The sequence below is a fragment of the Onychomys torridus genome, chromosome 8 (genome assembly GCF_903995425.1).
Source record: "Onychomys torridus chromosome 8, mOncTor1.1, whole genome shotgun sequence".
Classification (NCBI taxonomy): Eukaryota; Metazoa; Chordata; class Mammalia; order Rodentia; family Cricetidae; genus Onychomys; species Onychomys torridus.
This window is the reverse complement of record NC_050450.1, coordinates 23,562,807-23,589,915: the sequence shown is the minus strand read 5'-3', so window position 1 is coordinate 23,589,915 and position 27,109 is coordinate 23,562,807. Positions and strand designations below refer to the sequence as shown.

The window sequence follows — 27,109 nt, the reverse complement described above, 5'->3', positions numbered from 1 at the left end:
AGCTGCCGGCTCGGCTGCTGATAAATACGGGTACCGGGTGGTCTTGATACCCAGTTCAGTAAACTCCGGGTCTGAGTTCTTCAGTACCATATTCTCTCTCTCTCTCTCTCTCTCTCTCTCTCTCTCTCTCTCTCTTACACACAACACACACACACACACACACACACACACACACACGATTCTCACTGGAACATCTCATTTTATTTATTTTACAATGATTAGAGTTTGCAATGGTAACATTTTGGATGTATCGGGTTAAATGTTTTCCACTGTGCTTACTTTTGAGGATGTGGCCCTCAGAAAGTTTAAAACCCCAATCGACTCTCATGGCATTTCTTTTGATGCCTAGTCAGCGTTCATGCGTTATCAGCTTTAATGCGTCTAGTTAGAGGCTTTTAACCGTTCTTATAGATAAAACAAGGTGTTTACAAAACTTAGTATGACACAGTGGGTCAGTGGTGGAAGTGGGCTTAAAACTCAGGTGCTCATCCACAGCTTCCTGCTAGCCTTATGCAGGTTGTGTTTTGATGCCTTTAATGCCTTATGGAGGTTGTGTTTTTGAGAGATTGGACCAAAAAGTGCTTAGGACATCAGGCTTTGGAGCTCCACTTTGATTTTTATGTCATTTATCCACATCCTGTATCACCTACCCTTCTCTCTCAAATCTATCCCAGTCAGGCTTCCAGCCCACTTCTGCAGAACAGCCCTTGGGCCAGTGGTCTGCATTCATTGAAATCCAGTGGACAGTACTGTGCTATTGTTGATCAGAGGCGCTGTCTAACAAATCAGGACTCAAACCTAAAATCCTCTTGGTTTTATAGGACAGTATAAACTATGTGCTTCTTTTCTTGCTCTGACATCACGCATTTAGTTCCAAGTTCAGCTCACGTGGTTGCATTTTCTCTTGGTAACAGACTGAAGACAGCAAGCATGGAGGCAGACGTCGCAGATCTTCGAAACAAACTCAGAGAGTGTGAAAAGGAGAGACTGAAAGCCGCGCAGTATGGCCTGCAGCTGTTGGAGAGGCAGACTGAGCTGCAGAGCCAACTGGATAAGTGTCACGAGGAGATGATGACCACGGCTGAGGTGGGTCCTGAACACCTGTGTGCAAGGACGTGCTTGCTGGGCCGGGGTGGCACACACCTTTAATCCTAGTGCTAGGGAGGCAGAAGCAGGCGGATCTCTGTGAGTTCAAGGCCAGCCTGGTCTCCAAAGAGAGTTCCAGGAAAGGTGCAAAGCTACACAGAGAAACCCTGTCTTGAAAAACCAAACCAAAACCAAACAAACCCCCCCAAAACAAAAACAAACAAACAAACAAAAACCAAAAGAAGAAGGAGGAGGAGGAAGAGGAGGAGCAGGAGGAGGACGTGCTTAGGGACTGTAAACTTGTTCTGTCTGACAATTACTCATTCTTCTTTGAAGACCTAAATCTTACCCGCCCGAGTTCCTTTGAAGAGGATGAACTAACTGCATTTCCAGGGTTCTTTCCAGCAGTATACTCTGAGTTTGAAAAGTCCGACAACGCTTGCTCCGTTGGCTACATTTACTGCCAGGCTTTGTTTAGTCTTCGCTCCACTGAAGTGACCTCACTTCTTTTCTAGTTCTAAACATCTGAATGCTCCATGGCATCTCACCAAGCCTTTAGTTCTCCCTGACGGCTAAACCAGTGTACTCAAGTCCCTGCCGTTAACGGACATCTCAAGCTTGACACAGAAAGAACTGCTCGTCCCCTGTGTGCTAACTGGATGGTTCCTTGCTTTAATAAATGGATTGGCATTCATCCAGTTGCTTGAGCCTGAAGTCAAGGAGTCCCACATTTTTTCCACTAACAAATCTAAGGACTCGACTTACATCTTAGTTAGGATTTCTGTTGCTGTGATGAAACATTATGACCAAAAACAACTTGGGGAGGAAAGGGTTGATTTCATCTTGCAGCTTGTAACCCATCATCTAGAGATGTCAGGGCAGGAGCCTGAAGGCAGGAACTGCAGTAGAGGCCATGGAGGGTGCTACTCACTGGCTTGGCCAGCCTGTTTTCTGATACTGTCCAGGACCACATGGCCAGGGGTGGCACCACCCACAGTGAGCTGAGCTTTCTCACATCAATCATTAACCAAGAAAATGCCTCACAGACTTGCCCTCAGGCCAGTCCTATGGAGGCATTTTCTCAGTTAAGATCTCCCCTTCCCATATATGTCTGGGTTTGTGCTAAATTGATTTATAAAAAAAAAAAAAAAAAAAAAATCCCACTGCACAACCAAAGCATCTGCCTGGGATACTGCTGCTCTAGCCCAGACCACGGCCATCTTTCCACTGAACTACTGCTGTAGCCTTCTAACTGGTTGCCAGCTTCCATCATTACCATTCAGGCTTCACATGTCCAGGCGGTCGTGAGAAAATATACAAGAAGTCTCATTTCTTTCCTTCTGAAAACCTCACTGGGCTTTTCGATATCTCTTCAACAGAATCTGAGCCCTTTGCTTGGGGAGGTGCCCCTGTGCTTTGCCTCTGCCTGACTTCCCGCCACCTCTCAAACCACTTTTCTTCCGTCTGTCCTACACTGGCTTTCTAACAGACGCTTCTTCCCCTGGAGTGACTTGTCCCTACGTTTATTCAACCTCAACCTCAGACTTTCAGTGAAATGTATTTCAACAGAACAAACACTGACTGTGATGTAAAGTTGTCAGATTTGCTCTTAATTCTCTGGAGTGCTGATTGTCTCCAGAGTTGCAAACTACATGAGGGGAAGTTTTGTCTATTCTTACTCACTGATAAACCCCTGTTGCCTGGCACACAAATATTATTAAAACGACTAAATCAGTTTAATACTGAATGCTTGGTCTTTTAACTTTGAATCTCAGAAGTTGAGATGTAACAGGTACAAATCACTAACGGCAGTTGTCATTTTTCCAGGTACTCCTGTTCTTTTTTTTTTTTTTTAAATATATTTATTTATTAAAATTTTTTTCATTTTACATACCAACCCCAGTTCCCCCTCCCTCCCCTTCTCCCTCCTCCTCACCTCCCTCCCACTCTACCCCCATCCACTCCTCAGAGTGGGTAAGACCTCCCATGGTAGTCAACAAAGTCTGGCATACCAAGTTGAAGGAGAGCCTAGCCCCATTGTATCAAGGCTGAGCAAGGTATCCCACCACAGGGAATGGGCTCCAAAAAGCCAGTTCATGCACCTGGGATAAGTCCTGGTCCTGCTGCCAGGGACCCCTCAAACAGATCAAGCCACACAGCTGTCACCCACATTCAGTGGGCCTAGTTTGGTCCCATGCAGGTTCCCAAGCTGTCAGTCCAGAGTCAGTGAGCTCCAACTAGCACTGGTCAGATGTCTCCGAATGCCGTTTATTGAAGGAGGGAGGAGATCTTAAATACAGGCTTACAGCACAGTGGGAGAACCTGGGAGGGCAGAAGTTTGCTTCTGATGTGTTTTTTTTGTTTGTTTGTTTTTTTGTTTTTGTTTTTGTTTTTTTGTTTTGGAGCTGAGGATCGAACCCCAGGCCTTGCACTAGGCAAGCGCTATACCACTGAGCTAAGTCCCAGACCCTACTTCTGATGTTTTACAATCTTACATCTAAGCTGTTAATGCCCAATATGCTGGATACACAGACAAGGAGCGTCCCTTAAGCATTCAGAAGGGTGAAATCTTGCAGGGGAATTAGCATAGGGAGGATATCAAGGTTGAGGTCTGCATGCAATGCAACAGTTACCTAAAACGGGGGCCAGGGACCTACAGGTCCCCCCCCCCCCACTTTTACTAAAAAATGAGCTTCTGACTTAGGTTGCATGGGTCAGCAGGTCACCTTATCGTCATGGAGACACCTGTCCAGGCCACACAGGTGTTCTGTCTTAGGTTGGTGAGCGCCCCCCAGGCATTACCAGTCTCTGAATACTCATTATCATACAGGTTCAATCATTTGAGAGCTGCAGAGTTAACTGTTGCCAAAGATCTCTAAGTGGCCCTGGGCTTGCTATCTGTGTGTTCGACACAGAAAAGACCAATAGAAGTCCTAACTCATCTCTAGCCAGTAGGTTAAAGGCAACTGAGCCATTCCCTTCCTTAACAAGCCTTACTGCAAATTAGAGGTACTCCTGTTCTTGACAAGCCCTTAATGCTAGATCATAAAACAAAGATTACAAACCTCAGATTGGAAATAAAGTCGTGTTACACAATTGTTTAGAAAATACCTCACCAAGTTTAGGTTTCCTTTGAAATAGGGGCTTTGAGAGGAGTGATGTAAATAATTCCAGCTGTTTTTTCTTAATTTCATTGAATTTTACTTATCTTATTTTTTGTTTTATTTAATGTTTTCATTTATTCTTTGAAATTTTAATACAATATATTTTGATCATGTTCTCCCCCCCCCCCAGCTCTTCCCAGATTCTCTCCACCTCGCCATCCTACTTCATGTTTTTTCTCTCTTTAAAACACACACAACAATCGTGGAATGCCATTTGTGTTGGCTGACGACTCCTGGGTATGGGTTGTATCCTAGACTGTGGTTGACATACCCATTGTCACTCCACTGGAGAAACTGATTTCCCCCTCCTAGCAGCTAGCAGTCACAAATAGCTTCTTGGTTAGGGCTGGGACTTTGTGCCCTCTTCCCTACCTCTGTGGTGGAATGTAGTCGGAAGGTTTCTCTGGTCTCTCCTGGCCCCAAGGTCCCATAGCCACTTATAAAATAATCATTCAGAGGTTTAATATTAATTACCAATTGCATGGCCTATAGCAGGCTTCTTGCTAGCTAGCTCTTATAACTTGACCCATTTCTGTTATCTATAAGTTGCTGCGTGGCAGTGGCTTACTGGTATTTTTACATCTTGCTTCTCCTGGCAGAGCTGGCATTTCTTCCACATCTGCCTTTCTTTTTTCCTGTCTGTCTGCCTGGATGTCCTGCCTGCCTCTTAGCTGCCTTGCCATAGGCCAGTGTAGCTTTACCGAGGGGTCAGGCAGGGCTGGAAAAACCTTCCGGCTACAGTGGAATTTTGTCTGCCTGGAGTTTATGAAGGGCTTGTACATGCTGTAATAGTTCACGTGAGTTCATACGTGTTGTCTGCCCTGTTGTATGTGAAAAATGTTCTTTCCTTGAAGTAGTAACCTCTTAAAGTCTTTCTGCCCCCTCTTCCAAATGGATCTCTGAACCTTGAGGAGAGGGTGTGATAGAAGACATCCTAATTAGGGCTGAGCATTCCAAAGTCTTTTACTCGCTGCCCGTCGTAAGTCTCTGCATTAATTACCATTTACTATAAGTTCCTCACCGATGAGAGTTGAGTGACATACTGAACTTTGGGTATAGCAGTATGTTATTAGTTGTTCCATTGCTGTGTTCATTTAGCAGACTAATAATTGTAGGTTTTCCCCTGAGGCCCATGACCTATCTAGCCTCAGGTTCTTGGCCTCATTGACAGTGTTGGGTATGGGTTTCATCTTATAGAAGGAGATGGGAGGGCTCAGATCCAAGTAAAAAGGTGGATGATTATTTCCCTAACATTCAAGCCACTTTTGAACCAGTAGGCCTAACTTGTAGGCAAGTCATTAAATTGTGGTTCACTGGGCTTGTAGGTGGGCAAGATCGATTATTACTTTTCTCCTCTAATGTTGTATATAGCACTTTTCATCACTATGAACACTAGCCAGTAGCATGAAACATCTAGCTGAATGCCAGCTAGATTTCTCCATGTTGGGTCTTATGGCAAATTGTGGAGGGTAACCAATTGTAACATGAATTCCTAAATTGGCCTTTTAATTAAAAATCCAGAGCCAGATATTGTGGATAAATGCTGAAAGATCAGAGAGACAAAGGAACAAGCCACTGCCATGTCTTACCTCTGGGACTCAGCCTAAAAAGCTCTCCAGCTGAAAGGGTTTTAGTTCCTGTCTCCTCAAGCCTTATACACCTTTCTCTGCCCAGCATCATTTCTTTCCTAGTACTGGGATTAATGGTGTGTTTGCTTCCCAAATACTGGGATTAAAGGTGTGTGCCACCACTGTCTGGCATCTGTGTTTAATCTAGTGGCTTGTTCTTTTTCTGATCTTTAGGAAAATTTTATTAGGGTGCACAATATATCACCACAACCAATAGCACTGGTAATGTTTCCTGTAATGTTGAGGGGAGGGCATGTGGGTGACCCCATTGGCCAACAACTCAAAAATATGTAACCCATTCCTGATGTTACGTTTTACTTGGTAGTATATGATGTCTGATTTGGATATTGCACCTGCCCCCAATTAGATGGAAACACTATTTAAACTTCTTTTGTAGATGTATACATGTCAGGATGCTTTTATAGTCATTTCTTTCAAAAGTCTTTCAGGGTTGTCCCTCCTCGTAATCCCTCTCTAGCCTGCCTTGTCTTATGTTTTTTGTTTTGTTTTTTTTTTTAATTGAGAAATTTTTTATTCATTTTTCATACCAACCACAGAACCCCCTTTCTTCCCTCCTCCTGCTCCCTCCCTCCAACCTACCCCCCAATTCCCTCTAAAAAGGTAAGGCCTCCCATGGGGAGTCAACAAAGTCTGGTACATTCAGTTGAGGTAGGACCCAGCCCCTCCCCCTGCATCAAGGTTGTTCGAGGTATCCCATCATAGGTAATAGGCTCCAGAAAGCCAGCTCATGCACCAGGGATAGATCCTGATCCTACTGCCAGGGGCCCCTTAAGCAGACCAAGCTACACAACTGTCTTGCTTATGCAGAGGGCCTAGTGCAGTCCCATGCAGGCTCCACAGCTGCTGGTCTAAAGTTCATATGTTCCCACTAGCTTGGTTTGGTTGTCTCTGTAGGTTTCCCCATCATGATCTTGATGCCCCTTGCTCATAGAATTCCCTCTTCCCTCTCTTCAAATGGACTCCTGGAGCTCAGCTTGGTGCTTGGTTGTGGATCTCTGCATCTGCTTCCATCAGTTACTGGATGAAGGCTCTATGATGACAGTTAGGGTATTTGTTTATGTTTTTAAAAAAACATTTAGAAGGAATTACAATACCTTTTTTTAACCTTAGTATGTTTTCATTCTGTGGTTAGTTTGTAAATGGTTTTTAGGTAACAACGCTCTGAAAGTAAAGGTTAATTCAGTATTTTTCCTTTTAATAACCATCCTACTCCCCCCACACCCCCCCCACCCCCCCCTCTCCCCCCACCCCGAAGGCATTATATAAGGAAGACATTTCATTTCAAACAGCACTGCTTACTAGGAACATCTGAGCACTAGTAAAGCATCCTTGTTTTGTTTTTCTTTCAGTAGGGACTGACAGACCATCATGCTGTGGGTTTTTATCCCTCCTTGATAGTGAACTGAAGCAATTGCCATGACTCCAGCATGGACATTAACATACTCCCCCATCTGCAGTTGGACTTTACAGTACAGTTGTCCAAATATAATACATGGAAATTCCATGTCATATAATTTATAAAGCTGAAGTGGTTGCATCCTGCCTGGGACACGAATCACTGTCCAGGATCCCTGAAGCAGATGATGCTCCTCTCGACCGTGTCTTGTAAGGTTGTCAGTCATGTAACACTGTGTCATCGTGCCTCACACTGGCCACACCTCATCACTGTCACATGGGATCACACTGTCTCACATCATAAGAACAGGAAGATTTTGAGAGAAAAATGGCACATGGCTTTTTAATTTGTTCTTTATATTATTGGTTATATCTTTAATTTCTCACTGTGTCAAATTTAAAATTAAATTTTGCCAGGATAAATACTGTATATGGAGGAGGGTTGCGTGGTATTTGTAGGGTTTGGTACTGTTTGAGGATCCAGGCATCAGGCTGAGGTTCTGGAACATAACTCCTGCAGATAAGATGCAAATGACATCTGCTACTGTGCTGGAGTTTGGATGCCTGGCACAATATGATTGTTGAACATGCTTCCCCTCTATTCTGTGCATCACAGCATCTGGCATCCATGAGCATTTCCTACTGCTACTTTGAAAACCTGGTCTTACATCCGTTCCTTAGAAAGCCTCCTCTTCCAAGTTCTCCCATGTTCTACTATGTAACATCTGTTGCCATCTGGACATTGTGCACTGCATCTTATCTCTTAGTCATGGTGATATGTGCTCTCATCAAACATCCCATCCGATAGATAATGTCATAGTGGTAAGTCTACTCAGTTGTTGAAAAACTAAGGGTTGTATTAGTCAGAACTATGGTGTGTACTTGAAAAGAATTCTTAGCTTTCTTGGAGTCTCTGTTTTGGGCACTTGGACTTAAGAATGTGGCATATGCATATTCCTTTAAGGCATAAACATGAGAGGTTTTCTTTGAATCACTTCATAACTCCCTGGATTCTTTGCATAATATGAAGTAGAATTAATTTTCTCCTTGGTCCTCCATGTGGTGTTTGCAGGATCTAGTTCTAAAAACAACCCACCCTTGTCCTCAGTACTGATCACTGTGACTGACAGTTTTCAAGTGTGTGTCGGTTCTGGACTGATCTTGGGGTTAGGCGCCATGTTTTATCTATCACTGTGTTTGTTACCTGGCACATTTGCTGGCTGTTTAAGTGAGCATGGAATGGAATGGACAGTTGTTGGGAGGACAGCTGACTGTCTTTGTTAGGTGGGTGCAGTGATTCTGGTCTTGTGCTACCAAAGGTCCCTTTACTTTTTCTTGTTGTCTCTCAAGTGGATTTTAATTTTGGAAAGATTCTGTTGTTGTACTGTATTAAGTAAAAGGTAACTTTCCTAATGATCAAATTCCTAGTTTTTGATGAGCTTGAGATAAGACTTTGCTGCTACAATGATGGTTGATGTTTAGTCAAGGGTAAGAATTTTTCAGGAAAGTCTTATCACTCATCAGTATGAGGGTTCATTGAATTTGGAATCCAGAGAATGCTTCCTCCATTACCATTTCCACTGCTGACTGTCAGGGCACCAGAGACCACAGATTGGGAAGCAGAAGTCAGAAATTTCCTGGGACCAGTGCCTTTCTTTCTTCAGCTTGACTGTTTTGAGGCCACTGCATTCTCCATTTTTGGGGGTTCATTGGAACTGGTTGACAGGGTTGGGCTCATAGCTCATTTGGTAAAATGCTTACCTGAGTATAATTCCCTGAACCCATACTTAAAAAGCTGACATATTGGTACATGCTTATCAATTCTAGTGCAGGAGAGGCAGAAATAAGTGGGTCCCTGGGGCTCAGTTCATTGGCAGTCCCACCTAGTCTACTTGGTAGGCAAGTTCTAGATCAGTGAGAGACTCTGTCCCCAAAAATTAAGATGGTCATTGCCTGAGGAACAACACCTGAGGCTGTTGTCTGGCCTACACTAACACACATGTACATGTGTGCTTACCCACACGAACATGCATGTAACCCTGCCCACACCCCAGAACAGTAAAAAACTGATAACTGCGTTATTCCCATTTTGACAGGTGGTTGTTATTTGGATAGTAGCAAATGAAACAGGTATGAGCCAGTTTAAGATGCTAACTAATACCTAATGATTTAAGTTTTTTAATGCAGTGAAGTGTGTTTTTCAGAATTATAACCAAGAGAAGTATGCCCTCCAAAGAGAAGTTGAGCTCAAGAGTCGGATGTTGGAAAGTTTGAGCTGTGAATGTGAAACTGTGAAACAACAGCAGAAAATGCAGCTGGAGCAGTTAGAAATGCAGCTAAACAGAAGCCACAGGCAGGAAGTGAATGGCCTGGAAAACAAGGTTTGGATCTGTGTGTCAGCACAACAGCCGCGGTGTGTAGATGCCTGCGAGCACGGGGCGGGGAGTTGCCTCAGGACTGGCTGTGCAGAAGGCCAAAATCCGTTTCCTCTCTCTCAGGTTTGAGTGGAGCACCGAGAAATAAGCTGCTAAAGGAATTTGCATGCCTACTAGCCTTCTAATGACGTGACGCTGTTTATTTAGTTATTTATATTGGGTATCTGAATGTTTGGTTTTGGAATATTTGTAATATTGGTGACCAGTATGGCCTCCTTATAGCATGTGGTGTGGTTCACCTTGCAAGAGAACTAACTAACTAACTAAACCAGTACTGTCTTGTGAGTTAATGTGCTTTAGAGGTGAAACAAGTGTTTATGGAAGAGAAAAATGACGGAAGATCCAGTTTCCGAACAAAGTTTGTGAAGGAAGTCATCTTGTCTCCATTGTGACAGAACAGGATGCTGGTGGCTAGGCAGACTGAGGACACTGAGCAAAATATGAACTAGAATTGTCGGCTGCTATTTGAACTGAGGCTGTCAGGCAGTAAGCCCCGTCCTGAGCTTGTGCCGTGGTCTGCTGATTCCTCATGTACTGGCTCCATTGTAAACAGAGTGGGCAGCTCTTCAGTGAGCTTCCCTTCACTCTCAGAACCCCCGACTGCCCTGGACCTCCAGTTTCCTCAAAGAAATCTAGGGCTCTGCTTATGCTTCTCTTCATGTGGAGTTTGTACCCTGTTTTTTTTCAGATCCTACTCTATGAAAACTTGATAAGATTTTTTTAATGCCCTATTTTCTGAGAAGTCTTTTTCAATTTTTAGTAGTTTTGTAGTGTCTTTTAATATTTTTCCATGTCTGTTTCCACCTATAATTTTTCATTAAGCTACAGCATATTTTTCCATTTTGAATAATGGTATCCGTAAAATCATATCGAAGTAAATAATGCTTTTGTATAATACAGAATCATCTTGCCTGTAGCTCTGACAGGTAGTAATCCTGTTTGCAGCTAATCTGATTTGAGACATGGATAACTGGAAGTGATGTATTCTTGTCTTTCATTCCTGCATGGATTTAGCAGTCACCCTAATTACCTAAGCAGATATGATAGAGGAAATATTTTGGACTGGGTAAAGCAAAGATAATTATAAAGATGGCCTTTTTATAGAAGAAAGAGTACATTTTTAAAAAATGGAGTTGCTGATATTCTCAAACCATTTGTTTTAAAATTCTCAAGGTTTACTCATTATCTTTGTCTTATTTCCCACATTGAACCTGTCATTGAATTCCAAGGAGTTGACCTATGAGATCTCTCGGTAGCTCCTGTCCCTGTAGTCCAGACCATCACTGCACTGCTGTGGTCTAACCAGGTTACCTGCTTGTGTCGTCGTTGTTACCCACGTCTCTTCTTCCTAAGGGCTGGGGATGAGGACTGCTTCCCGCTCTTTACAGCTGCCTGGTGGTTGGTTATACACCTTCAGTTGCCTCTAAACAAACCAGGTCTGCTTGGGTGACTAGTGTGGGTTATTCCTGAATTTCTACAACAGTACAGGTCACTGTTTAAAAGACCTATACTGGGTAGGGATGTGACTTGGTGAGAGATTTTTAAGTTGCAAACCCAAGACCCTGTGTTCAGTTCCCAGCACTGCGGGTGGAGAGGGAGAGTTGCTTTGCTCACGTCACTGAGATCCAGCCAGTTTCTATAGAGTAGCATCTGGAAAATCAGGTATAGACTCTAAATACAGTTTGCAGGTGAAAGTCAAAGGAAGCTCAAGGAACCCTGAGTCCAAAGATTGTGACTCTTTCTCTTACCTGATTTAGTTAGAGAAACTGAAAGTGGAACTAGATGAAGCAAGGTTAAGTGAAAAGCAGCTGAAACAGAAGCTGGATCACCAAGAGGAAGTTCTCGCTCGCAAATCGGAAGAGCTCCGGCTAATGTCTGAGCAGCGCATGCTCAATAGCATGTCTTCAGAGGTGCTGGCTCTTCAGATTGAGCTAACTGAAATGGAAGGTGTGAAGGTAATTTATATTTCGGTGTTTCCTCATTTTGCTTTAGAGTCATTCTGCATGTTCTTGTAGTTGTTCTTAAGAACTAGTTTGAGGACTGAAATGGTTTGGATGTAACCAAAAAGCCCTCTGCAGAGTTTTCAGGTGGATTCATTCATTCATAAAATAGTTTTCTATTTCATGATTACTTAAGGCAGATTTTACATTATGGAAACTCTGGAACCATTTATAGGCTTTTGTTCTGATATTGGTTTTGGTCATAAAAGCCTAATATACAACATTAGCATAGTGGAGATTAAAATGCATGTCAATATAGATTGTTCATTTCAACTGTGGATAATTAAAATTCAAAGGAAAAAAGGGCAGTTTCCAAGGTATTTTCATTGTCTTTCTGCCAAAAAATTCATTAATTAAAAACGTTTTAAAATTTACTTGGCAGTCTTTGAATGGTTTTGTTTTAATATGAGGTGGGAGCCAATAGATGAATCAGCTGCTGTGTGAGAGATTATTCATGAGAACTCTGTATTCGTGTTGAATAGGCTGCTCTCAAGGAAGAGGTGGACGAGCTGCAGTACAAACAGGAGCAACTGGAATGCTTCAATACTTCCTTAATGCACCAGATAGACCGGCTTAAAGAAGAGAAAGAGGAGCAAGAGAAGGAAGCAGTGTCGTATTATAATGCCTTAGAGGTATGGCGAGAGTGCTGTCATGCTTCCAGTTAGTAATCCAGTGCCCACTTGCTGATCTCCGCCAGTGAAACTTTTCCTTTCAATCTAGAAAGCTCGCATAGAAAATCAAGATCTTCAGGTGCAGTTGGGTCATGCCCTTCAGCAAGCCTTGGATCCCAACAGTAAAGGAAACTCCCTGTTTGCAGAGGTACTTACAAGTGTTCTCATGACCAAATTGACTAAATTGGCATTTCATTTACTACAAGAACAAACACATGAATATTTTCCAGGTGGAGGATCGAAGGGTGGCTATGGAACGCCAGCTCAACTTGATGAAAGTCAAGTATCAGTCAATGAAGAAGCAAAATGCATTTACAAGAGAGCAGATGAACAAAATGAAGGTATAGACTGGTAAAGGCTTTAAATCTGCTTGTCTTAGCAGCTATATATAGGAAACTGTTTTCCTTTTGGAAGTATACTATGTAATTATTTGTAGATTGCATGATTCTTTATATTTCAAACATCACTTTGGGAAGGCAGCTGCAAATTGCGTTGTTGGTTATTCACTGATTCACCAGGTAGACAGTGAGTCTTCTTGTCCAGTTGGAATGAGATTTAGATTTTTATTTTTTGTGCATAGCACGGTGTGTTCTTGAGCATAACACTGTTTCCTGCGTCATCTAGACTTAACTCTCACCAGCTCTCACACAAAGGCTTGTGTTTTGTTGCACTCTGTACTACTCATGGTCCCTTACCCCTGCAGCTCACTGAGTCAAGTAGACTGTCTTTCCTCAGAGCAGGGAGAAAGCAACAGTCCTCACTCACTCCTTGGGATCTGACCCTCCTCCCCATGCCCAGTGCTGCTAAGGTAGTAATGGGTTGCTAGAGAGGCTCCCTCCTCATTTTCCTTCCGTAAGTGTTTTACCAAAACCATGAGGAAACTCAGTAATCACACTTGGGAGTTAGATGAGCTACCTGAGATGGGGTGTTTGTTTTCATGTTGTAAATAGGAAGGTGCTAGCCAAAACCTGCCTTGTAGAGTTGTCCTGGACTTAGCATGCAGTAAAACATTTACCCATCCTTGTCGTTAGTTCTGTGAGTAACTTAACCATTTCCCCACTCACTTACAAATTTTAGAAGACCCCCCAATAGATCCATAGTGTTAATTCAAGTGGTGAGTAGCAGGTGATGTTTGGCCAGGCTATGTACTCTCTGAATGGCATGCTGCTCGACCTCAGCATGTAGTTTCATGTGCATTTCACAGACACATAAATAGTTATGTTAAAGACTTCCGATAACATAAAAGTAGTCAAAATAAGTACTTGAAAGTTACCCACAACAAAACTTTTGATGCAAATGTGTCGCGCCCGCCTCGACCAGCAAGGAAGACGCGATACCGGGATCCTTCTCATTACAGTTTAATCAGACCTTTGATTAGTTGCATTGTGTCTCTCTCTCCTGGGGCAAGCCTCTCCCAGCACCTAAGTAGGGCTGGGCTACCAACCCCAGGCAGCCACGTGGGCACTGTCCACAGGTTCACGCATATGCCAGCAACACACGAATCCAGCCACAGCCAAATAAGGAGCCGTTTACCCTAAAGAGTGTTTGCCATCGGGAAGGCAGAGGGTAGAAGCCAGCGCCATCTTTAGGGTAATGCGGCTACACGCGGCTCTCTACACAAATGTTTTCAGATTATGAGATGAACAAGAGCTCTTTACTTCCCTGGCTGAATTCAGATCAGTGGCGCACAAGACAGGAATTATACCAGAAGTATGCTTCCCAGGATCTTGATTGTGATTTGGAGGGTGGTTGTTTTTCTAGTTACAGATCTCCACATTGCTGAGGATGAGGGGATCTCAAACCGAATTTGAGCAGCAGGAACGGTTGTTTGCCATGCTGGAACAGAAGAATGGTGAAATAAAAGACCTTTTAGGTGAAATTAAAAATCTGGAGAAATTTAAGGTATGTGTAACATTTTTTTCAAAAATAATAGCCAAAGTTTGAATCGAATATCTCTATATTTTTAGCTTCTGTAGTTTATTATGCAGTTATTCATAATTTCGATATTCCAGTTTCAGTACAAGTTGATCCAGTGTTTAGATGGTTTTGGATCTCACAGCAGTCTTACTGTACGTATGATGTGAAGTCAGTCCTAGCATCATTTGTTAAATTTGCTCCAGTGAGATGGCAGGTGTATTGAATAACAAGTTTTTGTATGTGCATGAATCCTTCAACATTTTCTGTGTTTTGGTTGACATCTGTACAGCAGTACTATACTGTTTAAGTTACAGATTTTTTTAGTATATGTTTTTATTTTTAGACTTTAGTTCCCCTATTCTTTTCTTCATAGTGTTCTGGTTGCTTTTACATGTTTGCTTTTCTCTTGTCTGATGCACACCACGTGCGCGCGCACACACGCACACACACACACACACACACACACACACACACACACGAAAGAATTATTTGGTGGTGTTTTGTAGGATTATATTACATTTACAAATTTTCAAATTTTTTAATTACCTTAGAGAACATTAGTATCTTTTCATTAAGCATCTAGTGAAAGATTCAAGTTTATATAAGTGACAGATTTTGTAAATGTTAATGATCCCTTAAGCATTCTGTATTGTGGCTATTAGTCTGTCATTAAATATTAAGTTTTACTTCCATCTCTTAGAAAACTGGAAAAGATGACATTTTTGTTAAATGTGTAGTGTGTTACTGGGCAGTGGTGTGCCTACATGGGCTGATCACTGTACTTTGAAAAGTACATTTTGAATTTAAGGAGAGTTGGGTTTTTGCACTCCCTAAATTGTTTGCAAATTTTTGAACAAATTTACCACCCCTCCTTGAGAAGTACAAAGAATTTTCTTCAGTAGCATCAAGGACTTCCTCTATGTGTTTTCCGTTTTATAGCCTTTCTCTAAAGTCCAGAACTGAACCCACAGTCACTGTGTCTTCCATTCTAAAGCTAGGAGAGGGAGCTGTGGGACAGGTGTGGTCGGAAGCCTTAGTTTGAGAACTAAACACGTTATTGTCATGCCCATGTCACATTGAGCCACTGTCCTTATTTGAAGAGAACTGCTTATTCTCCCCACTCCAGAAGGCAGGTCAGTTAAGAGGGTGGGTCTTAGCTTGGTGGCTGTAAACTGGTGAGTGCCTGCTTAGTGGTGCCTGCTGCTGTTACAGCAGACCTAGGCTGTTGCCTGCTCTGGGTAATAAGAGTTTTTGCTTTCGTTAGAACTTATATGAAAGTATGGAATCTAAGCCTTCCACGTCAGCCAGCCCGGGCACTCTAGAAGACAGCACCTATTATGCAGACTTACTCCAGCTAAAGCTTGATAAGTTAAAGTAAGTGTGGGTTGTGAGTACAATGATGAAGGGTTACTTGCTTATAATAGTATTACTGACTGATTTTGTTTTGTTTTTTGTTTGTTTGTTTGTTTTGGTTTTGGTTTTGTTTTTTTTCGAGACAGGGTGTCTCTGTGTAGCTTTGCGCCTTTCCTGGAACTCTCTTGGTAGCCCAGGCCGGCCTTGAACTCACAGAGGTCCGCCTGGCTCTGCCTCCCAAGTGCTAGGATTAAAGGCATGCGCCATCACTACCCAGCTATTTGTTTGTTTTTAATTGTTAAAAAAAAAAAATCTCCAAAAGAAAGTCAATAAAATATCCTTGTGTAGCATATGAGTTTATATAAAATATGCACTTCTTTTTGTGTTTAGCATTTGGATTGGTAAGTAAAACAAACTCTTAAATTTCTCCATCAAAATTCAAGAATAAGTTTCATATAATTCAAAATGAAAAGGGATATGTATGTGTGCATTTGGAAAAAAATATTTTCTCCCTCTGTTTCCTTTTAAAGAATCCATGAAATTTTTGTGTGTGGGGGGTTTGCTTACTTTAATTGTTTATTGTTTCTTTTCTTTATTACTAAAAACTCAAGAATTATTTCACCATGTTTGCACTATGTACTATTTTAGTTTATTTTTATTTATTTTTTATATTTCAAGACAGGGTTTCTCTGTGTAGTTTTGGTATCTTTCCTGGATCTCGCTCTGTAGCCCAGGCTGGCCTTGAACTCACAGAGGTCCGCCTGGCTCTGCCTCCCAAGTGCTGGGATTAAAGGCGTGCGCCACCGCCACTTGACTATTTTAATATTCTTTACTTATTCTTTTCTGTTACTGTAGAAAAGAAAGTGAAGGTACAAAGGGTGAACTGTCCATACAGAGAATGAAGGCGTTATTTGAGAGCCAGCGGGCCCTGGATATTGAGCGGAAACTGTTTGCAAATGAAAGGCACCTTCAGCTTACGGAAAGTGAGAACATGAAGCTGAGGGCTAAGCTGGATGAATTGAAGCTGAAGTACGAGCCTGAAGGTGCGTGTCTCGGAGGCCTTTGTCTCTCCAATCCGACTAGCTCTGAGAAGCGAAGACACGTTTTGTAGCTTTTACCGGTGTCATCATAAACTTAACTTGTGATCATATATCTGTAGTAAAGTTTAGCTGTCAAATGTGTAAGAAAATTAAGAGAACTGGTTACCTGAACATGAATATAATAATGCTTTTTCTTAGGATATCCGAGTTCATCATACTGAACAGCAAGAACTTGAGGTTCTCCCCTTGAAGATTGTAGCATCTCATGATGTCAGGAGTTATTTTGAGTAAGGGTCTCACTGTGCAGTCCAGGCTGGCCTCATACTTCCGACCTTCTTTACTCTGCCTCCTGAGTGGGATCATAGATACATATGACCATGCACAGGCTAAAGGGTTTCATTTTGTTGAGACCCCTGATACCAGAAACTAGACCAGCTAAGTTTGTTTACAGAAGAACTAAGCAGGGCTTAGGTTCAAGTACTTATCCCCTCCCTCCCTCCCTCCCTCCCTCCCTCCCTCCCTCGCTCCTCCCCTCCTCCTTTTCCCTCTCTACTGAACCTCTAGAGGAGCATTCCAGGACTGATCAAATACAGTGCATATGTTGTCTGCTGCCATTCCATTGACCACAAATTAGTCATGTGTCCTTGGGATCCACCACCAGAAAGGCTGAGATGGAGTCTTGATCTCAAGGGCTTTCTGTCTCCAACTCCATATTGAAAGTTCTGTTTGTTTTTCTTCTGACACATAGTAACTGGACACATTTATAGGGTACAATGTGATACTTCCATTCATGTATGTGTTGAATAATGATCAAATCAAGGTAATTAATGTCCATCACTTTATTAATATCTCAGAACTACTCATGGTTTAAGTTTAGTATCTTAAACTTCTCCCCTTTCTTTGTTGTGAGAACTTTGAAAATTCTTTCCTCTAACTATCTGAAACACAGAGTGTTACTGTTGACTGTAGTCAACATGCTGTAGGAGCTCCCAGGTGGATGAGGTCACATAGTGTTTGTCTTTTACATATGTATTTATTATTACTGTGTGTGAGCGTGTACCTGTGTGATATGTGCTTACACAGCACAGCGTATGTGGTGATCAGTCAGCAGCATTGTAAAGCTGGCTCTCCCCTTCTTCCCCTGTATAGTTCCTGGAGCTCTAACTCAGGTTGTCAGGCTCACAGGGCAAGCGTCTTTACCCAGTGAGTCATTCTTTAGCCCCTACTTTGCTCTTTTTAACAAATCAGATTGGTTTTGAGGTATTTTGTTTCTGGGTCTTTATAATTTTTATAGATGTTAATTATCATTTTTTTTCCGATTCAGGGTTTTTCTGTAGCTTTGGAGGCTGTCCTGGAACTCCACTTTGTAGACCAGGCTGGCCTCGAACTCACAGAGATCCACCTGCCTCTGCCTCCCGAGTACTGGGATTACAAGCATGCGCCACCACCGCCCGGCTGATGTTACTATTTTATTAGGCATATACTTTGCCAACTTTTCTTCATTCTGTAGATCCTTCCCATTGTTGTTTACTTTGCTGTCACAGAAGTTTTAGTTTGATATGATCCATTTTTTTTTAACTTTTATTTTTTTATTTTTGCTTTTATTGTTGTGCTTTTTGAGGTCTTCCCCAAAGGTCTTCACTAGCAGTCAGGTAGCACTTGCCCTGTTTTTTCTAGTATTTTCATGGTTTCAGATATTACATTTAGTGATTAATCCATTTTTAGCTGCTTTTGTTTCATATGAGAGACGAGGTATTTGGTACTTTGCATGTAGTGGCCAGTTTTCTTAGCACCGTTAATTGAAGGTCCTTTCCCTGTTCTGTGTTTTGACGTTGTGAACATACGAGCTGTATGAATGAATTGGTTAATTCCTCAGCTTTCTGTTCAGCTGCAATGCTCAGTGTCTTCTGTTGCTCATTTGGTTGGGGTCAGAAAAGATGTTTGATGGAACCTTGGTTTGGGGTCCCACCAAAACAAACGTTTGTTTGTTTTTGTTCAGACTTGGTTTTTTTCTAACGTGATCTTCATATGCAATAGAGAAGAATGCGTTCTACAGCTGTTGGGTAGAATGTTCTATAAGTTTCTCTCAGCTCCATTTGAAGTCTGGAGTCCAGAGTGTCTGCTGCTTTCCTGTCTGGATGATTTTCCATTGCTGTAAGTGGGGGTTGCCATCCCCAGGTGTCACTTGTCTGCTGTCTCTCATACAGAGAGCTGTATCCATGTTTGTTTGTGTGTTGTGTGTATATATGTATGCTACAGGCTTGGTTTTGGCTCCTTTACCATTTTTTTTTCCTAAAGATTTATTTATTTATTATGTGTACAGTGTTCTGTCTGCACGTATCCCTGCAGGCCAGAAGAGGGCACCAGATCTCATTATAGATGGCTGTGAGCCACCATGTGGTTGCTGGGAATGAACTCAGGACCTTTGGAAGAGCAGTCAGTGTTCTTAACCTCTGAGCCATCTCTCCAGCCCCCCTTTACCATTCTTGAATGTCCTAATTTCATAGTTTTCGATGTGAAGTTTATTTGACTTGACATAATATCCCACTTTGTTCTGGTCTCCATGTGGATTACATTTTTCAATCATTAATTTTCAGTCTCTACATATCCTTGCAGGTGAAATGAGTCTCACGTCGGCAGCATCCTCTGTTCTTGTTTTTGTAATCCCTTCAGCCCCTTGTCTTTTAATTAGATAATGTAATCCATCTGCATCCAGAGTAACTATTGATCATTAAGAAGCAGCCGTATTGCTGGTTGTTTTCTGGCAGGCCTTTTCTTCCTTTCTTTCTCTCCTGCTGTCGTCATTGCTGAGCGGTGTTTCTCGGTCAGTATGTTTGTTCCCACGCTTTAGGCCTAGCATTTTCATCTATCCCACAGCGCATAAAGAACACCCTATATTTAAAACAAGTTATATCGATCTGAAGCGTGACTACAAAAGCAAAAACCCTTCTCTTAGCTCCATTTCTCTCCTTGCTTTGTGTTGTGATGTCAGAATTCATGCCTTTTTATATTTCCTATCATTTAACAATTGGTTATAATTGTTCCTTTGTTAGTGCTATCTTTAAATCTTCCTGCTGAGTGCATAGGAGCTGTGTGACTATCATGTCTGAATATTTAGATTTTCTCTGATCATTTCAGGTTTTAAAACTTCAGATGTGCCGGCCGGTGGTGGCGCACGCCTGTAATCCTAGCACTCAGGAGGCAGAGGCAGGTGGATCTCTGAGTTCAAGGCCAGCCTGGTCTACAAAGCGAGTTCCAGGACAGCCTCCAAAGCTACACAGAGAAACCCTGTCTCGAAAAACAAAACAAAACAAAAAAACCCCAAAAAACAAAACAAAACAAACATACAAACAAAAGCTTCAGATGCTCCCTACCCCCACAAAGATTTATTTATTTCTGTGTGTATGGGTGGTTTGTCTGCATGTATGTATGTCTGTACACCATGTGCATGCCTGGTGCCTGCAGAAGTCAGAAGAGGACATCAGATCCCCTGGAACTGGTGTTAAGGACAGTCGTGAGCCGCCATGTGGATGCTGGGAATTGAACCCAGGTCCTCTGGGAGCAGCCAGTGCTCTTGACCTCTGAGCCGTTGTTTTCTCAAATGGTTAAGTCCTTTGTCTCCAACTGTTCCCACACATGTCTTTAGTTCTGTCATGGGCACCTTGTTTTGCTGTTTTTAAGGCCCTCCCTCCTTGGCTTTCTCGGTCCCTAAATACATCTCTGGACTCAGGAAATGCGTGTTCGTCGTCATCGTTTTCCTTGCCATCTGTGTTTGGCTGTGACTTCTATTTCATTGTTTTGGTGTTTTGGGGTGGGTTTTAGTCATTTGCTTTTAGTTTGTTATTTATTGAAATTCTCAGTAAACCAACTTCTTACATTCCATGTGAGCATTTCGAGGTCACCCTCTGCACAGGTTAGCTGTCAGTTTTGAGATAGCTCTATGGCTGGTACAGTGTCCACCTGGTGGACCCGTGGACAGTGTATAAGGAGGCACCCAGGACATGTGGGTGAGCCAGTCCCACACTTGAGTCCGAAGACCATGTCATGTGGATTGTGCCTCCAGCAGGATGGGGCCTGTACATAGTCTGTCTGGAAGGTGTGGCAGGGATGAAGTAACCACAGCAAGATCTGGGTATTAATTCCTATTTGCCCATTTCTCCTTGTTCTCTGCTGGCTTGGGGTGGAATGGCCCCTGGTCGTCTCCCTTGTGGGCCAGTGTAGGACTGAAACACCACGGGAAATCAGGATGATGGGAAGTCAGATGTCTGCTCTGATCTTTCAGCAGAGTCACAGTTCTGTGCATGATGCCCGAGTGGCTTGGTGAAAGAGGACCAGAGGACCTTCCGTAGTTCAGTCGCTGTATGCGTGCGTGTGTGTGTGTGTGTGTGTGTGTGTGTGTGTGTGTGTGTGTGTGTGTTCCAGAGTCTTCACCATCTTACTTTCATATTTTGGTTTTCTGAGCTCTGTGAGGTGTTTTTCTAGTGCATGGTTATTCAAACTCAAAGGATAATTGATGGAAATACAGATTCTGTCACTTTCTTCCACCATTCATCTTGGATTTATTTATTTATTTACTTATTTACTTATTTGTATTTAATTTTGAAACAGACTCACTGGCTAGCCTGGAATGCATTATACAGACCAGATTGGTCTTGAATTCACAGAAATCCTACCATTGATGCCTGCTAAGTGCTGGCATTAAAGATGTGCACCATCATGCCTGGCCCAGGAATTCTGATTTTACGGAAAAACATTTTAATGCAGGAAATACATTAAGTCTAACTACTCAGAAATAGCCTACCCATACAGTTTCTGCAGCTGATAGACGACAAACAGTGGATTTTATAGTGTTTGAGTTGAAAAACAAAGTCAGTATTAAGAAATCTATGAATGCTGTGGTTCTGACCCCATCCCCTCCTCAAAAGGTTGTGTTAGCATGTTTGAGTTTAAGGATTTAACCAGGTTCGCTTTGCCTAACTTTGAGATCATCTCTATGAACTACAGTGACTCTCACCACTAGGGGGAGATTGTTGACAATAGGAAAACTTTTATAATTTTTAAAAAGACTTCTTTCTTTGTGCTTTTTCTCTTCCGGGATCCAATAGGCTCCCCTGGTTAAGAATTACCCAGTATGCCGGGCGGTGGTGGCACACGCCTTTAATCCCAGCACTCGGGAGGCAGAGCCAGGTGGATCTCTGTGAGTTTGAGGCCAACCTGGTCTACAGAGCGAGATCTAGGACAGCCTCCAAAGCTACACAGAGAAACCTTGTCTCAAAACACCAAAAAAAAAAAAAAAAAAAAAAGAATTACCCAGTATGAATTCCAGAGGTCTGCCAACCCAGCAGCAAAGACATGGGTTGGGGGTCTGGGTGATTCGGAGGAGCAGTACAAAAGAAGGGAGTGGGGGCATGCTGATCTGAAGGCAGAAGTGTGGAGCAGGACCCCCGTCTTTGCTGTAGTACCTCAGACCTCTGATATTTGGGGTTGAAAATGAAAGGGCACGTTGGGGTGGCAGTGGGAGAAAGACATTAGTGTAATTGGGGGGCTGTGTGGGGCCCCACAGGGGATGGGTAGGCCCCAAGGATAGAGGCTCTGTGGCAGCCGCTGTGAGGCAGGGTGTGGTTGGGACCGGGGAGATAGCCATCAAGAAGTGGCCAGATTCTGAATACATTTTAGACGTAGTAGTAGGCGTGCATTGCCAGTGTTTGGAGTTCCGGCTGTCTTCATTCCATCCCTATGAGACAGGACTGAGTGAAGAAGTCTCACAGATACTCAAGTGCAGAGAAGGGACTGCACAAGGTCTCCTGGCTGCACTGTGGACTCGAACCAGAACTCCTGGTCTTTGCCACTGCTGCTTCACCTGCCAGAGATCTCAGTAGACCGCCCCTCTCCCACCGGCACGTCTGGTCATTCCGAGAGCTGTATAAATACAGAATCTACCAGGAAAAAGTAATAGATGGTCTCACATGACAGAGTTGATGGAGCTCAGTGAGATAGAGCCTGGAGTCCTTTCCTGGACACAGACAGACAGACAGGGTGTCTATCAGAAGATGGGGAAAGACAGCATAAGAAGGTAGACGTGAGGCTGACCAGGAGACTGAGGGGCAGCAGGAGGGTGAGAGAACGGGGACACACATGCATGTGTGGGGCGCCAACATGCAACAAATATCTGCTTATATGAAAATGTAAAAGTATTGGGAAAAGGTACAATAGTTAAATATATACATATTTTATCAAAGAGAAAAATGTATTTTAAGAGATTAAGAGTACCAAAAAAGGAACGAATTTATATATAACTCACTCGGTTTCCTCAGGTTGTGTCTTTGTTTTGATTTACTGAGCATATATTTTAATAATTTTTTTTCTTCTCAGAGAAAATTGAAGTACCTGTACTCAAAAAGAGACGTGAGGTGCTGCCATTGGATATAACTACCCCAGAAGAAACACCTGCTGCCAGTGCCCCAAGGGAAGAAGTTTCTGAACGGTTACTTCAGAGAGAGGAGAAAGAGTCCTGCCTTAATAGTTCCAATAACACTGTGCAGAGGGGCCAGCCTGCCTCTTCAGCCATTCAGCCAGCCAGCCTCTCTCCCCACGAGAGCCCGCCTCTGGATATGCAGCCAAAGAAGGAGAAGAAATGTGTGAAGCTTGTGGATGGTCCAGCCAATGCTGAGGCCTTACGTGAACAAAATGGGAACACCCCCAGCTCTCCCAGGTCGGTGTGTTCTTCTGCCTGCCTGCTAGCAGCCTTCTCTATCTTTCCTCTTGCTGCTGCCTGAGCTGTGCCCTGCTACTCTGTTCCCAACTGTGCCCTGCTGCTCTGTTCCCGACTGTGCCCTGCTGCTCTGTGTTCCCGACTGTTCTATGCTGCTCTGTGTTCCCGACTGTGCCCTGCTGCTCTGTGTTCCCGACTGTGCCCTGCTGCTCTGTGTTCCCGACTGTGCCCTGCTGCTCTGTGTTCCTGACTGTGCCCTGCTGCTCTGTGTTCCTGTCTGTGCCCTGCTCAGTGTTCCCGACTGTTCCATGCTGCTCTGTGTTCCGACTGTGCCCTGCTCTGTGTTCCTGACTGTGCCCTGCTGCTCTGTGTTCCTGGGTGTGTGCACTGTAACTCTGCGGTTTGATCTGTCTTCCTTCAGTTCTTTTCAGCACCTCAGGAAGATTAAGGTGACTGCAGAAAGAAAGGACGGTGAACAGCAAGTGACGCTAGGTGGTTGCACTTCCCTTGTCCATGAAACCAAAACCATACAGCCCAGCATACCTGGGTGCTTTGCTGAGTGCAATAAATGTACTGTTGTTTTTCTCTCGGTTCAAGATTAGCCATGAAAGAAAAACTTACTTTCTCAAAGGACTTTTCAGTAGTCTAAGACATTTAGACTTAAATTTTTGGGTAAGAACAGGTAAAAGTTTTTATGGTTTTTGATAATTTATACTAAGCCTTCAGAAATAGGCTTTGATGCCTGCTTGACATTTTTAAATATCAAAGCTAATTTAGTTTCATTTTTTATTCCAAAACTTCAAAGATTCCAGATTCTGTGTAATTGAGTTTGTGACTAAAAGAGAAAGTATCAGGTGGTATATGAAGGAGCCAACGTTCTGAGGGCTCTGTCCTTCAAGGAAGCAAAGCTAACAGGCGAGAAGGTAGAAGAGTGAATGGGGCAGGGAACAGACTGAAGGCTCTGGATCTATCCGGCAGGACCAGATGAAGGACAGTAGGACTGACCTAATGTCCAGCAGCACAGCGGGGGCTGAGGGACCCATGGTCTAGATACACAGTGGAGCTTCGTCAGCCACGGGGGATCAGAGCTGGGTAATTGGAGGAAGATGATAGCAAATGGAGACATCATACTAAACGAATTAAGTCAGTCTCAGACAAATAGTGCATGTTTCTCTCATTTGTGGCTCAGGTTTTATCTGTACATAAAACTCTGTGTGTGTGTGTGTGTGTGTGTGTGTGTGTGTGTGTGAGAGAGAGAGAGAGAGAGAGAGAGAGAGAGAGAGAGAGAGAGAGAGAGAGATAGGAAAATACAGGGAAAATCTTTTTTAGGGACTCATGGGAGGAAGGGACAGGCTCAGGAAAGATATGCTAGAACACATGGACCCACACACTTGTACACAAAGTTTAAAAAAGTGGTTCAAGAAAGAGGAGCCAAATAGTTTTAAGGAGATGGATGGTGTCTGCGTGCAGTGCGGTGACAAGTTTATTGAAAATAGTGCCCTCACACACTTGAAAATCGAGCTTGTTGATGAGCGTTTGCAGCATGAGATGAGCTCTCTGGGAACTGCTAGGGCTCCGTGAGTCAAAGAGTAGGTGCAGAATCAGACATTTAGCGGAGATAGCAAGACACAGCACACCCATAGCAAAGGGCTTCCTAGTATGCGTCCTGTGATGTAAGTTCTCAGTGCCACTAAGTGAAGTATTCACCAGAAAAACATCAGCTGCTACTGTTGTGTTATTCTGTTGAGTTTTTCAATAATGGTTAAATGTATGTGACACATGGAATAGGACTTCATATTCTAGCCCACACACCTGGTCTCAAGTAGGTCTGGAAGGGTTCAGCAGGTGCTGCCTGCTGTGTGTGAAGTTTGTGTTTGACAGGGTGTCCCTAGGTGGTTTCTAGATGGCCATTGCACCTTGCTGTCAGTTGTCACCTTTCTTTCCTGCCCTTGGTTTCTTGAGAAACAAACATCACATGAACACATGTCCCTGATGGACTCATATTGCACGTTTTGGAAAATTTTTGTATGCTTAAAGAAAAAAAACACACAAGAAAATATCATAGAACATTTGTTTTTAAGTGTGTAAGTCCATCAACTAACTGAAAACATTTCCAGCCTTGTGTATTTTCCGCATGTTTAGCGTTGACACACAGTTTGAGGTTGACTTTGTCACAGTGAGACGGGCTTTGCTGAGAACTGAAATACTGCACTTTCAGTCTTCACTTAATGGATTTAATTCCAGCAAGAATTTATTTGGTTTTTGAGGCAGGGTTTCTCTGTGTAGCCTTGGCTGTCCTGGACCTCACTCTGTAGACAGGCTGGCCTAGAACTTAGAGAGATTCACCTGCCTCTGCCTCCTGAGTGCTGGGATTACAGGTGTGCACCACCATGAATATTTAAACATCTCCTGCTCCTGATGGAAAGTTGGTTTGAAGGTTTTTTGTTTGTTTGCTTGCTTTCTGTTTTCTTGTCTGAGACAGACATCTACTGGGGTAGCCTGGCTTCCATGTTATTTTATCTTGTGCTTGTTAACCTTTTCTATGTGGTGTACATCTTAAAATACTGCTTTAGCATTTTGAATTTTGTGTTCTGGGTTCTGATGATGTGTATCTCCTTTTACCTAATACTTTAACTCAGGCATTGCTTGACCTCTTATCAGATTTGAAGATATTTTATATTAATTATTTTTATTTTAAAAAATGAAGCCTCCTGACATAAAAGTTCCTTAGCGTCAGTCATTTAGTGTTCGAGGCCCACTCTCCTAGGCATTTACTTCTTTTTCTTGACTATCCTTGAATTCAGATTATACGTTTTAATGCTTGTAGGTTAGCTGCAGAGTCAAAGCTTTCAGCGGAAGTGAAGAAAAGGAAAGAAACTACAAGCAAATTGGAACAGGGGGCTTGTAAGAAATCAGACACCATCATGTTCGTGTCCTCAAAGTCAGCCCCGGAGATTCAGTGCCCGCAGCAGTAGTGAGGTGCTGGTGCACTATGGGGCTTTCTGAAGATTGTCCCTTTGCACAGGACACCCTGTGGAGCATTTGCATAAGCCTCATGTGCTTACACTTCTGTGACCAAAAATTCAGATATGGCTGTGATGCTAACCTAGAGGTTCCCTAAGTGATGATCCTTCACAGAACTGTGAATCTCAGTGAGCAAACCATTATCAGAGGAAATGTTATAGTTTAAACCTATTTGCTGCACTGGATCTGGATTTTGAAAGTTGTGTGATAAATGATGTGCCTTAAGAACTGAAAATTGCTCTAAATAATGAAATAAATTATAAAAAAAGAACTGAAAATTGGATAACAGAATATTGAAGTTGTTAATTATGTTTCCTATGTATATTTTTATGAATAAATAAAATTGTATTTTCCCTCTCTTTGTAAAAATAGCAAATATGCTTGAAAATAGGTATTACAAAATGTGTTAAAGGTTTAAAGTGCCTATATTAATTAATATATAATTTAGATTTTCATGACTCAAACATACTAAATAAATAATTTTGAAATTTAAATAGGATTGCAGTAATTTCTCCCATTTGTATTTTCTTAAGTCTATATCAACAATGGGATGTGAAAGAGAATGAGAAGAAAAATGAGTTTCAGGGATTCTTATTTGCTGGTAATATAATTGTACATATATTATTGCTTATCTCTTATGTAACTTTACTTGTATATAACTAC

The 27,109-nt window shown here is 42.7% G+C and overlaps 1 protein-coding gene across 1 annotated transcript; it reads left to right on the top strand.

The window, feature by feature from the left end:
* Window positions 1-26,899, top strand: Spdl1 (spindle apparatus coiled-coil protein 1). The gene is made up of 12 exons (XM_036194594.1): window positions 1-30; window positions 915-1,086; window positions 9,499-9,675; window positions 11,487-11,684; window positions 12,212-12,361; window positions 12,450-12,548; window positions 12,631-12,741; window positions 14,162-14,302; window positions 15,582-15,691; window positions 16,526-16,713; window positions 23,083-23,422; window positions 26,250-26,899. The coding sequence occupies exons 2-12, from the start codon at window positions 931-933 to the stop codon at window positions 26,395-26,397; spliced, it is 1,818 nt and encodes a 605-aa protein (XP_036050487.1). The 5' UTR covers window positions 1-30; window positions 915-930; the 3' UTR covers window positions 26,398-26,899.
* The last annotated feature ends 210 nt before the right edge of the window (window positions 26,900-27,109 follow it).

Excerpts from the sequence above, each read along its gene's own strand:
- Spdl1 (XM_036194594.1), top strand. The coding sequence starts at position 931 with ATGGAGGCAGACGTCGCAGATCTTCGAAACAAACTCAGAGAGTGTGAA. Across the intron at positions 12,549-12,630 it reads GAAACTCCCTGTTTGCAGAG|GTGGAGGATCGAAGGGTGGC; the intron begins GTACTTACAAGT and ends AATATTTTCCAG. Across the intron at positions 12,742-14,161 it reads AGCAGATGAACAAAATGAAG|TTACAGATCTCCACATTGCT; the intron begins GTATAGACTGGT and ends TTGTTTTTCTAG.